The 13,089-nt window shown below is 42.2% G+C and overlaps 1 protein-coding gene across 7 annotated transcripts in view; it reads right to left on the bottom strand.

Annotated features, from left to right (window-relative positions):
- Positions 1 to 5,640: 5,640 nt before the first annotated feature.
- The window catches only part of pax2a (paired box 2a), a 29,388-nt gene continuing 21,939 nt past the window's right edge, over positions 5,641 to 13,089 (bottom strand). For 4 of the 7 annotated variants that reach the window (XM_042224939.1, XM_042224942.1, XM_042224940.1 and 1 more), the window contains 3 exons: positions 10,025 to 10,126; positions 8,636 to 8,722; positions 5,641 to 8,434 (listed from right to left, as the gene is read on the bottom strand). In XM_042224939.1, coding sequence (XP_042080873.1) covers positions 8,313 to 8,434; positions 8,636 to 8,722; positions 10,025 to 10,126 — 311 coding nt within the window. In that variant the 3' untranslated portion in view covers positions 5,641 to 8,312. Of the gene's footprint in view, positions 8,454 to 8,635; positions 8,723 to 10,024; positions 10,127 to 13,089 lie in introns of all 7 variants that reach the window. The other 3 variants (XM_042224944.1, XM_042224946.1, XM_042224951.1) reach the window with 1 other exon arrangement.

Here is a 13,089-nt window from a genome sequence, read left to right as displayed (position 1 = left end):
GTGAGTAAACAGAAATCAGGAAAGCACTTTACCTGTGACAGTTGGTCTAAGCACCTCTTTCTTCTCTGTTAGCTTTTCTGTTCCATTTGTCAGGTTCACTTGGCTTGTATGCCACTGTTGTCTATTAGGTGTATTTTCACTGTGCTTAGCACTACAGTACAATACTTAATGGAGAGGACTGGAAAAGAGAGGGAAAGAAAGAGTTTACTGTTCCACAGTGTCTTATGAGAAACTGAATCCTTTTGTCATATTAATTTAAATTACGGTTGTCAATATTTATGGTTTGCTTTGGTCATGAGTTTGTTGTACGTTGCTGTTGTTTGTGTACAAATGCTTCTATATGATAAACAGAGTGACTTTAACGCGGGGGCATCCAAGGTGCACAAGCCCATCAATGAACGACAGTGGAAACAGCGTTGAATTTCACTTCCTGATGTCAGAGAAGAGCGGCAGCCAGTCGCAGGCAGCCTCCCAGCTGCCCCTCATCCCACGTTTTCCACTAGAGGATCCTGGGCTTAAAGAAAAGATGCCTTTAATAATTCAGAGCCGTGATGAACACCACGTAACACAGCCACAAAAGACAAGATCAAACTTTTGGCAGAGCCACTGCTGCAGCGGGCTGATAGTGTTTCCGAGTGTAGCTCGTTGTACGTTGACCATATGGACATGATAATCACCCATGGGATGAATCAGCAGATTCTTGATCTGAAGCCCAAAATCACACGACACCTTAATTAGCTGGTGCTGATATCGCCCTTCACAGCACTAATTTGTCACCAGCAGCAAAATAGCTTCTGGCAAGTACCTTTCTTTTGAAATTTGTCAAAAGTGTTAAGGAAAAAACAGAGGGAGCATTTAAATGATGAACCAGCATTTATATTAAAGTGCTGATAATGCTTTATGACCTCTTGAAGTGCTATATTCACATATGCAGCCACACATTGCATGCATGTGTAGCACTGGGTAAAGTTTGGAGTTCACAAACACAAACAAATGAATGGCCTGCTCTACCTCCTGAACTACAACAACACACATACGACCACAAGCATTTGAAATCTGTGAGGAAATCTCCCCTTACAGGTAGCTCTACATGGCAAAACGACATTTTACACTGAATCATGTTACATATTCAAGCCAGTTTTATTTATAAAGATCCAATTTACAACAACAATTGATTCAAGGTGCTTTGCAGCGTAAGGTAAAGACCCTACACTACTGGGTAAAAGCCCAACAACTGAAAGACCCTGAGCAAGCACTTTGCGACAGTGGGAAGGAAAAACTCCCTTTTAATAGGAAGAAAGCTCTGGTAGAACCAGGCTCGGGGAGGGGGAGCCATCCACACCCCCTCCTCAATAAGAGAAGAGAAAAGAAGACGAGAGCATAGTTAAAAGGATAAAACATATCAGCAGTCAATTATGAGGACATAAGCACAAGTTTGTCTCAGTTATATCCTGACTAATATATGCCGCCATCATTAAACTATTTGGGACTGTGTTTACTTCTAATGACATGCAGTTCCCAATAAGGTGTAAATAATTGCTGCCCTCCTCAGGAGGTGTAGCCACCATGAAGCAGTGAGTTGAAAAGGTCAGACGTGTTCAGCACGCCAGCTCTAAAGTGGTTTATTAGCATCCCAACGACATATTCAGGAGTTCGCCTGAGACATAATTACCTGGATAAGGTACAGATGAATACTGTATTTGGGAGAGAAGGCAAGGTTGGTTGGATATTGGCTTTGTCTCCATTAACCTGGAGCACGGTGTTAAAGGATCTGTTTGTGGAGAGAAAATGACAGGGAGTCGGGCTGACGGGGCTGGACTGAGACAGTTAAAGGCCCCTTGCTGCATAGGATAATTAATAAATAAAATACCAGGGGAGCCCCTGCCATGCCTTCGTCTATGACAGGGGCTGTCTCCAGTGCGCTAAAGCATTAAATGACCAATTTCTGTCAGACTAACTTCCACCATGCTCTCTCTCTCCCTTTCTCTCTCCCTCTCTCTTTTTGCGTGCCCTCTCGTCTCCACTACACCCTCACCCCTCTCTCCGCCGTTCCCTCCCTCGCTTCCTCGTTTTCTGAAGTGGGGCTACTTTGCTCTCTTTGCGCTGAGTTTTTCAGCGACTGATGGCTCTAGTTCATTTCTGCTGAATTAATTGGTCCCTGAATGAATTCTGTTGACAGGGCAATTCATCATGTGTTTGGCCTGACAGTGACTGGGTGTTGGGTAGGGGAGGGGGGCTGGGGGGTGGGTGGAGGTGCTGGGGAGTGTGTGTCTGTGTGTGTGTGTGAGTGAGTTCATGTGGGGCGTTGTGAAGTGGTGTGGGGAGCCAGTCAGAGGTGGTGGGGGTTGGTGTTTGTGGCCTCCTACTCCTCTTTCTCCCCCTCGTCTCTTCTTCCTCTTCTTCTTGCGCTGCAGAAGCTTTGGTGCTCTTGTTGAACTGTTTTACCAAAACAGTTGGGACTCAAACAAATCAGCCGCCCCTCCCCATCCGGCTGGGCTTCTGTCAGACAGAAGACGCTCTCTCAGCTTGAAGGGGGCACGCAGGTCAGTGCTACCCTATTTTATACATTTTGGCCTTTTGTTACGCCCCTACACACTTCCTCTCCAACTACAAATCCCTCCCCATTGCTTGATATGCACGCACAAACACAAGACCACCATTTCTCGCCCCACAGCTCCTCGGCTCTTTTGGAGAGTGACATAATCAGGTAGCAAGGCATATTTAGTGCTTAATTACACAATGTGTCGCACAATGGCCATTCAAAGCGATAATTTAGCTCCTGAAGGGAAATTGCTGTGCACTGCTGACTGATCTAACAGGGATGGGAATGGTATAATAGCATATAGTTGGCAGATGAGGCCTGGGTTGAGAAAGGCAGCAATTGCATTTCTCCAGACAGCTCTTTGGCTCCTCATTATTCTAATTGAGAACTATGCGACAGTGCGAGGATGCACAAAGAGCCTCAGCATCCTTTGAGCTTGAACATGGAGGAGACCTCTTTAGGCTGCGTTGAGTCAATCAATGCTCACTCATTACAAACATCACAAAGTCATGTTCTTGTCGCCTGGATGGTCTCACCCGCTGACAGTGAAAATAACCTCATAATCACTGTTCTGTCAGGATCGCGATCATCAGCGAACAGGCTTGAACTCTTTGGCTCCCGTGACACACTAAAGTACATGAACAATTACATGTTTTTGTGTAACTTTTGCTAAATTTAAGCCCAGTGTCCAAGCTCCCAGAGCATTTTAAGGCACATAAAAAAGAGAAAATTGGAAACACTGATGATTCTGTTTTGGGATTGTCTTTTAGTTTGGATGAGCAGAAGAGAAGGGTTTTGAAACAGCAAAACAGACACCAAGTAAGCTTCCTGAGTGGGTCTGTTCAACTACAAAAATTAAGCCACAACAGCTAGCCTCAAAAACTGTCAGTGGCAGAAATTTCAGGTCTTATTTTTTGCCATTTCTGCCCATTCTCCAAACTATTTTCTTCAAGCAGCATTTGTTTCTCATTTGCACGTTCACACTCAATGAATGTGTATGATATTTTGGTATACAGTTATTAGTATAGACAAAGGTTATTTAAGAAACTGTACAGAAATTGTTTAAATGTGGATATAACAGTAACTTGAGATGAAACTCTTAATACTTTTCATCCTTGAGCAAATTACTACACATCACACATCTACTTGCTCGGGGACACTTAAACACTTTTACATCTACTTATTGTACGCATATTCAATACAGCATAGAAATCTTTTTAACCCCCACCGCATAGCAACTCAGCGATAAAACACTGGACCACTGTGGCGCTTCCTCTTCCCAACACAAATCCATTTGGGATTAACAGAGTTAACGAAGGCAGCATTGTGAACAATACTGCACCCGTGCAGCCACTAATTAAAGTTGCTTCTAATGAGGGCCCGTTGATTGACACAGCAGGGTTGGCCTCTCCCCTCACTAGCATCAACTATGACAGCCACATGATGAGGCTGATGACAGGCTCCCATGCAGGCAGATGACAGGACGTCACTGCTAGACCACCACCGCTCCTCTTCCCCGAACAATGCTGCACTCGTTTGACACCGCGAAATTCATCGAGTCTCAGATTGTAGATGTTTATCCAAGGGATAAAAACATTAAACATAGTTTTCCCTGGCTTTGTGCTGTACTTAGTTGTTTGCTTGTTGCTTTCAAAGGAAACACCTTGTTAGCTCTGGTGGAAAAATCTTAGTGCTAATACAAACATTTCAAAATACTTCAGATAAATATACTTTGTAAAAATGCTTTTAAATGATCATGTACAGTTTTACATTCAAAAATTTTAATTTTTTGCAGCACATGAAATTTGAGCAGTTATTTAAATGAGAATGTTTGAAACTTTTGAGTATGGGACCTTTTTTTTTCAAATAAGGGCACACTTTGCATGTTATAAGCTTATGTATGATTTCCATTTTTAGATCTGATGCGATGAATAATCTGTAATGTTAAAATCTCACTGTTATATTGTGGGTCCGAATGGTACTTTTTCACATTTTGCATCTGACAATATATAAACTTTCACATATGTGAAATGTAATGCAGTTGCTTCAGACTGTGTCCACCTACCAGTGTCTTATTTTGCTGTTCATATTATCAGTGACAGGCATGAATCATGCCAAATAGGCCTAGCTATAGGGCATCACCAAGCCAAGCTGACAATAAGGGTGAAGTGTTTGAGTAAATCTTGCACGAGGCCCGCTGGCCCCCATGGCAGGGCCTCTCTGTGTGGGTTTGAGAAGCCCTGAGGATGACAGGTGCTTTTCGTAATGCCTAACTGATGAGAGCCAATCAGTGGGCTCCATTCTGCTGGTGTGTGTCTCTTCTCCTGTTGTTGTCATCTGGCCCTCTAAAGTAAAGATGAGCTTGACTGACAGATGCATCCGGGTTCACAGTTTATTGGTTTCTACGAGAGAGCCAGATATGCCAATTTAGACAGGGTAGTGACAAAAAAGTTCCCATCTAAATGGAATAATTTTACCACTGGGAATACTCAGCTGGGAGAAGAGGGAGTGTTAGCGCGCGCGTGTGTGTATGTGGGTGTGTATTTTATCTTTTAACAAGGCCTGAATGACAAACACATAGGACAGTTATGGGCTGACAGAAACAGAAGCTTTTGATGCTTCACAGGGGATCCATGAAATAAACAATAGGCAGAGGAGGCAAAGAAATTGAATTACAACTGGCTGGGCTTGTGTGTTTCAGAGTAGAAAGTGGAAGTGAGGCAGCACCAGTGTGGTATAGCAGAATGAAACCAATGCATCATTAAATATACTGGAGTCATTGCTCGCCTGCCTTCCCAACTGTCCTGCTTCTTTGTTTAACACTTCTCTTTCCTCCAGCAAAGGCAATTCTTCCCTTAAACACGGGAATAGCAAATTTTAAACAGCAGTCACGATTTAAAGGATTTCTTCAGAGATCTAAACACCAACACGCACAAACTGTGCTACGTTGTGCAACCTTTGTCTATTTCCTCTTAGAGAGCGCCTCGTGGATTACTGACTGTTCATAAAGTCAAATGTCAATACACCAGCAGCAGGAACGCTCGCCGGGAACCTTGAACTCTGAATCATTTTCTTATGGGGTTAATAATGAGGGGACACCGAGTCAACGACAGACATATAAAAGAATTTATTTCTCATGTGCACAAAAAGAATTGGAACAGAACTGAAACAATGATTGAGGCCACAAGGCTTTCCATATAGATTTTCATCAGAAATCCTTTTTATGTCCATGCCACATCTCCTGTATCATCTTTACAACGGCACAGGGCCCATTCCTGCAAAGGTGCTCCACTTCATAAAGCAAAGATTTTGCTTGAATGATGGTGGCATGCACTCTGCACCAGTGTTTCACTCTCAGATGCAAGTAGACAGAAATAGTTAAAATCCCAAGTGCAATTTGTAGAGGATAGCTTCTCTTGAAGAGCAGAACTGCAGTCTATTTCTCTGTTATCTGGTGCCCTCAGCAATGACACTTAACCCTGGTACCAGAAGATGCATTAGCTTGTATGGAATTAAATAAAATAAAAGTTATTTTTTTGATGCCTTCTGCTAAACTGTCAGCAGCAGAGTTGAGAGAGTGGAGGGGAAGAAGTATGGGCGTGTTTCTTTACATCGAGGCACAGATCACTGTAATTTGGAGTAACATAATGAGCACGACATCTACAAATAGCAAACAGGACAATATCTTTGATTGTTGCCAAGGACATCAGTTTGATCGCATCTTAATTTCAGGGAATTTGCGGAGCAAACGTAAAAACTAGAGAATAATTATGTCACACTGGAGGTCTGTTGTACTTTTGCAGCTTTTATGCTGTTCTCAATGGGGATAACTTATTCTATACAACAAAAGATGATACAGAAAGCCATTGAACTCATTGCATAGTGACATAAAACATCATCATGACAATATCATGAAAATAAAATAAAATGACAAAGACAACCCATGTGATGTTAGCATCTGGAACCTGCTATTGATGTAGCCATAGGTTAAACAGCTGTTGTGCCATTCCTCAGAGCACAACATTACATTTAGACACAAATGTAATGCATGTTTTTTTTCAGTCTGTATATCTACAAAGGGAACCAGTACATTAGTATGATACTGCGATGGTGTGTTTGTGTCTGTGTGTGTGTGTGTGTGTGTGTGTGCGCGTGTGTGTGTGAGTGACAATATATTTACAGAGAATTGTCTTCACATTATTCACAAATCCTTCTATAAAGCAGCATTTCATTGCAGTTAGTGGAATATTAGATCACTGAAGTTCTCCTTTCGCACTACAAATGCAGCATGATGTTCACCAGCTGAAATGCCATGACATACATGTTCAGTGTTGACTTATTTAAAAGATAATACTGCTTTATTTATGCATACATATACTGTAAATAAAATATTAAATATCAAACTAAGTCTTTGGCAAATGTAGTTAAGAGTACATTCACAAAATATTTTCCAAAACTTAAAATGAGTCAGTATTTCCTTTCAGCCCCTACGGAGAGTGGAACCTAACTTCGTGGAGGGTGGTGAGTCTGTGTTTTTAAAGGCAATTAATTTCAATTAACAGGCATGAATTTATGTTTTAAAAAAACTGGTCTGTAAGGCAATTGTTGAAGCTAATTTGCAGTCAGTTTGCACAACTGCACGCAGCTTTCTAAACTGTGTAGGCATCTATTGGCATGACTAAGTAGCTGAATGAGATACAGTTGAACTGAAAGGATTTGCTCATGTAGCCAAAGAGTTATGGCTTCATTTTTACTTGGAAAAAAGATGTTCATACGCAAACGGGTCTGTTAGCTTGTTAGCTTTGTGGTTTTCTAAGAATGCAACATATATATTTTCAACTTATGCTTATAAAATGGTTAATTGTAGGTGAATGTACCACAAAAAAAAGAGAAAAAAGCTGAGGTTATAGTGCAAAAAAAAAGAGAGCAAAGGATGACACTGCGCACGTACATGGACATGAGGGAAATGTGACAGCCGTTCTGAAAAATCGTTGTTTATATTAAAAAAAATGTAACAGAAAATATAATTTAAAGTATTTCAAATTCTGGCAAGACCATTTTAAGTTCACGGTCACCACATTGTTAATACTTTGCAAAATGATTTACATTTTTACATCTGATTGTTTGCCACGGGGAGCGCGATGTCGCCAGGGTCAGTAAACGCTGCAGGGCATGCTGTGTTCGTCTTATAATTTAAGTGTTATCAGAGAAATGGGAGCAGAAAAGTTCATCAAAGCACCAGAGTAAAGCCCGCTCTACATTATGGAGCCAGGATCTCGTTAATGGTCAGAGGGGCCCACAACACTGGTTTAATTCGCTACATTGTTACGCTATAGGACCACTGTCATCTCCCCCTGGACGTCTGTCTTCAGAGCAGAAAAATACTGCAGTTCATTACATAAAGGAATGTGACGATCCATGAATAAAATAACAACAACAACAACAACAACAGCAAAGAAACAAAAATTAAAAACCCACGACATTTTTTCCACATGGTTTTCTTCACACTGTTTTTCTTCAATTTATATGTTATAATATATATATTTATATAATCTCTTAAAGTCATTCTGGAAACGCTCAGGCCTGTGAGAGAATAAGGGCATGACAGGTGAGTTCTGAATGCCCCTGGGCCCTTTTGACCCAAAGTGTGTGTGAGACGCTGAAGCTGGGTGCATCTGCGTCGACCTCGGCCATCCTTCCTTCACAACGCACTTGCTGACGGGGGTTTCATTTAGGATTCCACCTCGCTTCCCTTTGACCTCAGTGTTTCTCAGACAGGGACAATATGGAGGCCGAAGCTCTGGCCCTGCAGTTTGAGCTGGTCTCTGGTGTAACTAGTGGCGGTCGTAGGCAGTGGCAGCAGTGGGAGGTGCGGAGCCACGGGATGCGGCACTATAATAATAAGGGGAACCTGAAAGTTAACAGAAGAACGAACCGTTGGAAACCACGAGGTCAAACATGATGTAAGACACGTGTGTAAAAGTTCTGAGGATGCGCTGAATATTCAGAGACTGACTTTTTAGGTTTTAAATAGGATTTAAATTTTAGAGCATGTTCAGCGTGACAGTTTTTTTAATGATGTCAGACACTTACTTAATAACGCTGGATTGCTGAACCGCCAGGCTTCGTTGTAAGTTGTGTATTGTGGATGAGAGTAGGGGTTGCCAGAAAAATCCCCTCCTAGGAAACAAAATGGTAAAAATACATATTCATAAGAAGCTAATAACCAGAAAAATTCAAAAGCCTACACTACAGTTACATTTGATTTTTTCCCACAACAATATTACTAACACATCTGTTCTCTGGACGTCTGTACAGCTTCTCCAGAGTCCCTTCAGGTGAGTTAATTGTTTTATTGCCTGCTCTGTTCTGTATGTAAGTTTGGACTTTTGTCCTGCTTGTAGGCAGTCACACTTTGCTTCAGACCCTCTCTCATTGTCCTCTCCCTGCAGGTTGTAGTGAGAAGCATGGGAGGGTGAGGGGATATCACAGAGCGATGCTGCAGGCCCACAGGTTTCTTTCTTTTATGGCACTATAAAGGCTGGGTTTTATATGAAGCTGCTGAAGAATGGCCTTTGCTTTAACGGTGTTTGGGGCCGGTCACTAAATCTTAGTTATTCGCCACTGGGTGAAAAAAAACACAAAAAACCCACAACCCCTGGATTAAGAAGGTTTTGCTGTGTTTTTCTACTTTTTGTGTCTATACACACTTTCCAGTTGTATAAAACACACATATTTTTTTATTTGATTTGAGATATGTGTTTTGACCTCTATCTATAGGCTAAAATCACGTGCTAATGCTACACGGCTGCTTTGATTGTTTGTCAGTGTTAGGCACATGTCACGCCGCAATAAAGGGAATTGTGTTTTGAGTTGTTTGGAGCACAGATCTACACATGCTGGCAGCATCTTCACCGCTGGTTGTGTAACTTAAGCTCATCCCTGAGAGAGATAGTGATTTAAATATTTACAGGCCCTCCACGCCTCTGTGTTTTGACCCTTAACTGTTTGCTGTGAACCTGAACTGCAGGTTAAGTAGAGGGGAAAGAGATACGCTCTGCAGCCCTGGGTGTCCGGGGAGGCGAGGAGAGGAGCAAAAGCAGTGTTTATCGATGGGGCTGGTGAGAGTGCGCTGTGTGGACACGGCGAGGGTAATGAGCGCTGGGAGCTGGAGTGTAACTGAGAGGAACTGTCCTATCTCACGGCCACTGATTGTGGTGATCGCCTATCGAGTTCATCTAATGTCCTCATCCACAGACGCTAACCACACGCTAACCGCAGTCTAACAAAGCTATAACAAGCTTGCTTCAATCCTTTGAGTCAAAAGCAATGATTTAAAGTGTCCTTGCTGTCTCAACAGTGAATTTATGTTTGATGTTTTTGGGGTTTTTTTTTGTAGGGTTAAGTGACCGTAAATTTTACAGTATCAACCTGACAGGTACTATGTGTTGCAAATATGTTAGAATTAACTATATCACCTACCGGGAACCATTCCAGCAAGTGTGGATGTGGGGTAGCTGCCTTGTCCTGTGGGGGGGACATGAGGTGGGTAGCCAGGTAAGGTGGTACTAGCCATATCTCGACCTGCAGACACACAGAAGGAGGATCTGTATCACAAGGATGGTCACGAGGAGAAAAGTTAAAAGTATATTCTACTTGAGAGAGTGGGTTTAAGCTGAAACCAGTCCAGGGTGTGTAGCACTCAGCTTGCTCTTTCCTGGATTAGAGGTTTTTTCCTGTAGTGAGTGCCTAATCACAAGAATAAAAAGCCACAAAAAAAAAAAGGCATGTGCTATGTCATAACCGAGCTGATGCAAACTAAAATTGTTCTGGAAGAAGAAAAAAAAAGTGCTACCAGTAAACATTACGGATAAGTTTCTGCATTGAGCAACAAGAAAGAGTTTTGTCATTAAATTGATGATAAAAGATGGAAACGAAAACCTTCCTTCGAAGCATATTGCTTTTGGAAACGTCTTGTACATAAACACAAAAATCACCAAAGTGAAGTGATGCATATAGCCACTGAGAATAACAAGCAGTGCCCCTGTCTGTCACAATGCATCGACTCATCCTGTTTCTTAGGCACGCTCACTTTGTAAAAGCAAAACCAGAGATTTTCCAAAAATGTTCAGAAATAATATGTAAAATATCTGCTGTCCAATTATATATATGTATATCTCTCCTGGGGTCACATATCAATATCATGACACTACAACAAAACATAGCATACTAGTGTCAAAAGCAGTGTTAGGAGCATCAGGCCAATGACAGCATCACGCTGGCCTCTGCTTTATATTCAGCCCTTTAATTAACCCTGACAGCAACCCAGCTAGATGAAGGGGCACACATGACTGGCAGCTATGGGTTTAAGGCGGGCCCCAGTATCAGCCTATATCTGCGCCTTTGAAACCCCCTGTTTTGGCCTCCTGTGGCCCCCTACACTTTGGCCCTGTCATGAGGCTTTAAGGACCAGAAAGTCTACTGTGACAGTGAGAGACGAGCAGGGGGTCAAATGCAGAGCAAAGCACGGAGGGAAAGGGTAGAGATCGTCTGCTTTTAATGAGAGCCAAACGTTCAACTTTGCTCCTGTGTACACAACTGCAAGGCCCAAAAAGAGCAACAGGGGAGGCATCCACTTTAATTTGTACATAACTGAGAACTGAGACTAAAAGTGAGCACAGAGTGAATAAAGAAATCATTTGAATTATTATCCGGCTACGGGGCCTTGTGGGAAAAGTTGTACCTGCTATAAAGGGCTGGCTGGCATACTGGCTGTAGCAGGAGCTGTGAGCATGGGCAAGGTAGCTGGGAGTAGATGCATCTACTGAGAGGCTGGACTGGTGGGGCAAGATGTCAGCTAGAGCAGAATCCCCAACAGAGGAGGGGGTGAAGGGGGCAAAGGATGCCTCATGGGGCTCTCGCTTTACACACATGGAAGGTGGATATGACGGGTGAGAGTCTGGCAGTTGGGGGGGGAAAAAGAAAAAGAAAAAGAAAAAAAATTGATACAATGCAGACATACAACTCCACACAATCTGTACATACGTTTATGTCAGTCACTCACAAGTATGGTGAGATGGATTTATAGCTGTGTAGATGTCCAAACTCAAGTGTAGACGGGTAACAGCAAAAAGCCAAAAAATTAGATCTGTCGCTGACATAGACGCTCGTAATTAAAGAAAGAGGGGACTACAAATCCCTATCCGATTTAACGTATTAATTAAAGGGAGCCCAAAGAATTAGGAGCAATACATTAACTTGCTATCTTTTAAGAACTCACAAGCAGACATTTTATATGAATACTGAATAGATAAGCAGTCTTTACCACTTGATTTGTTCATTTACATGGCTTATAATAATAATCTCATATGCACCTAGCGGTAATTCATTCAACTAAGTGGAAACGTACACCAGTGAAATGTTGCAACAACACATCGCGCCTGATCAATCAAGCTCAAATGCGTAAAAAATTTCCCCAAGGTTTTGGGAAAACAAACAACATAATCTCACGGCTGCTTTCTCACAACAAAATCACTCCCACAAATAACCAAGCAGCCGGCTTGTAGACAGTTCAAAACTCTGCACTTTGATCTAATTTGGCTGATGAGTCTTGGCATCTTTCATTTCAGCGTCTCTGCCTCTCGAACCTGTGCAATCAATGTGAGCTCTGTTTCTGGCCTCTCCGTACCCACTGCAAGCCTGTTGTGTTTTTTCGGGGGCCTGCAGGGAGAGATGGCTCTTTCCCGACACCATGATAGCCTCATTAGCTGCTTCTCCCATCATTGTTGTTTTACAACAGGACTGTGTGTTGCGATTCCTCATTAAGATAAGGGCTGCTCAATGGAAGGGGAGTGCAAAAATGTCAACCATAAGAACCTAATTCCAGAGAAACAGGCAATGTTGCTCACTACTTTTCCGTAGGAGCAGAAAAATAAAATTGTAGGCTCTCCTAACGTTATTCTCCTTCTTTGTCTTGGTGATAGCTAAAAATGTGGATTTAGACAGAAGTACTGCAATTAGAGTGAATCTTTTCTTAGAAAAATGACAACACAATGGGGAAAAGACACAGTGTGAACAATGTACAATCTTTTCTAACATATGATCAGATCATTAAAAGGAACGTTTGCCCCGAATCTTTGGCATGAACAGAAGTATTCTAATGAGTGGGCTTTCCATTTAATTGGATGGACCAAAATGTTGTCACATGTACTGCACAAGTATGTCATAAGTTATATTGGAAAACTGGGTCTACATTTAGGAATGACGGCAAATCCCTTGTGCTTAGTTCTGCTCTTCAGTTAATTATAGCCAACATGTAGTCTGTTAAAGCCTTTGAAGTTCAAACAGCTCTCAAAAGTCCAGTTACAAGAAAAAAATACTGCAGAGGACAATGCTAGCAGCTAGCTTGTTTCAGAAACACAGCAAAGCATCATATTCCACCTGCACCTGAGCCATGAAATCACGATGACATCAAGTGTAAACCCATGAACCAAACACAAATCTCCACTAGAGAGAGCCCGCAGTGTAAAACAGCTTTATGACAGTCA

The sequence above is a fragment of the Haplochromis burtoni genome, unplaced genomic scaffold, assembly GCF_018398535.1.
Source record: "Haplochromis burtoni strain Fernald_Lab_line unplaced genomic scaffold, NCSU_Asbu1 Contig_7, whole genome shotgun sequence".
In the NCBI taxonomy this organism is placed as follows: domain Eukaryota; kingdom Metazoa; phylum Chordata; class Actinopteri; order Cichliformes; family Cichlidae; genus Haplochromis; species Haplochromis burtoni.
This window is presented reverse-complemented; position numbering and strand designations above follow the sequence as displayed.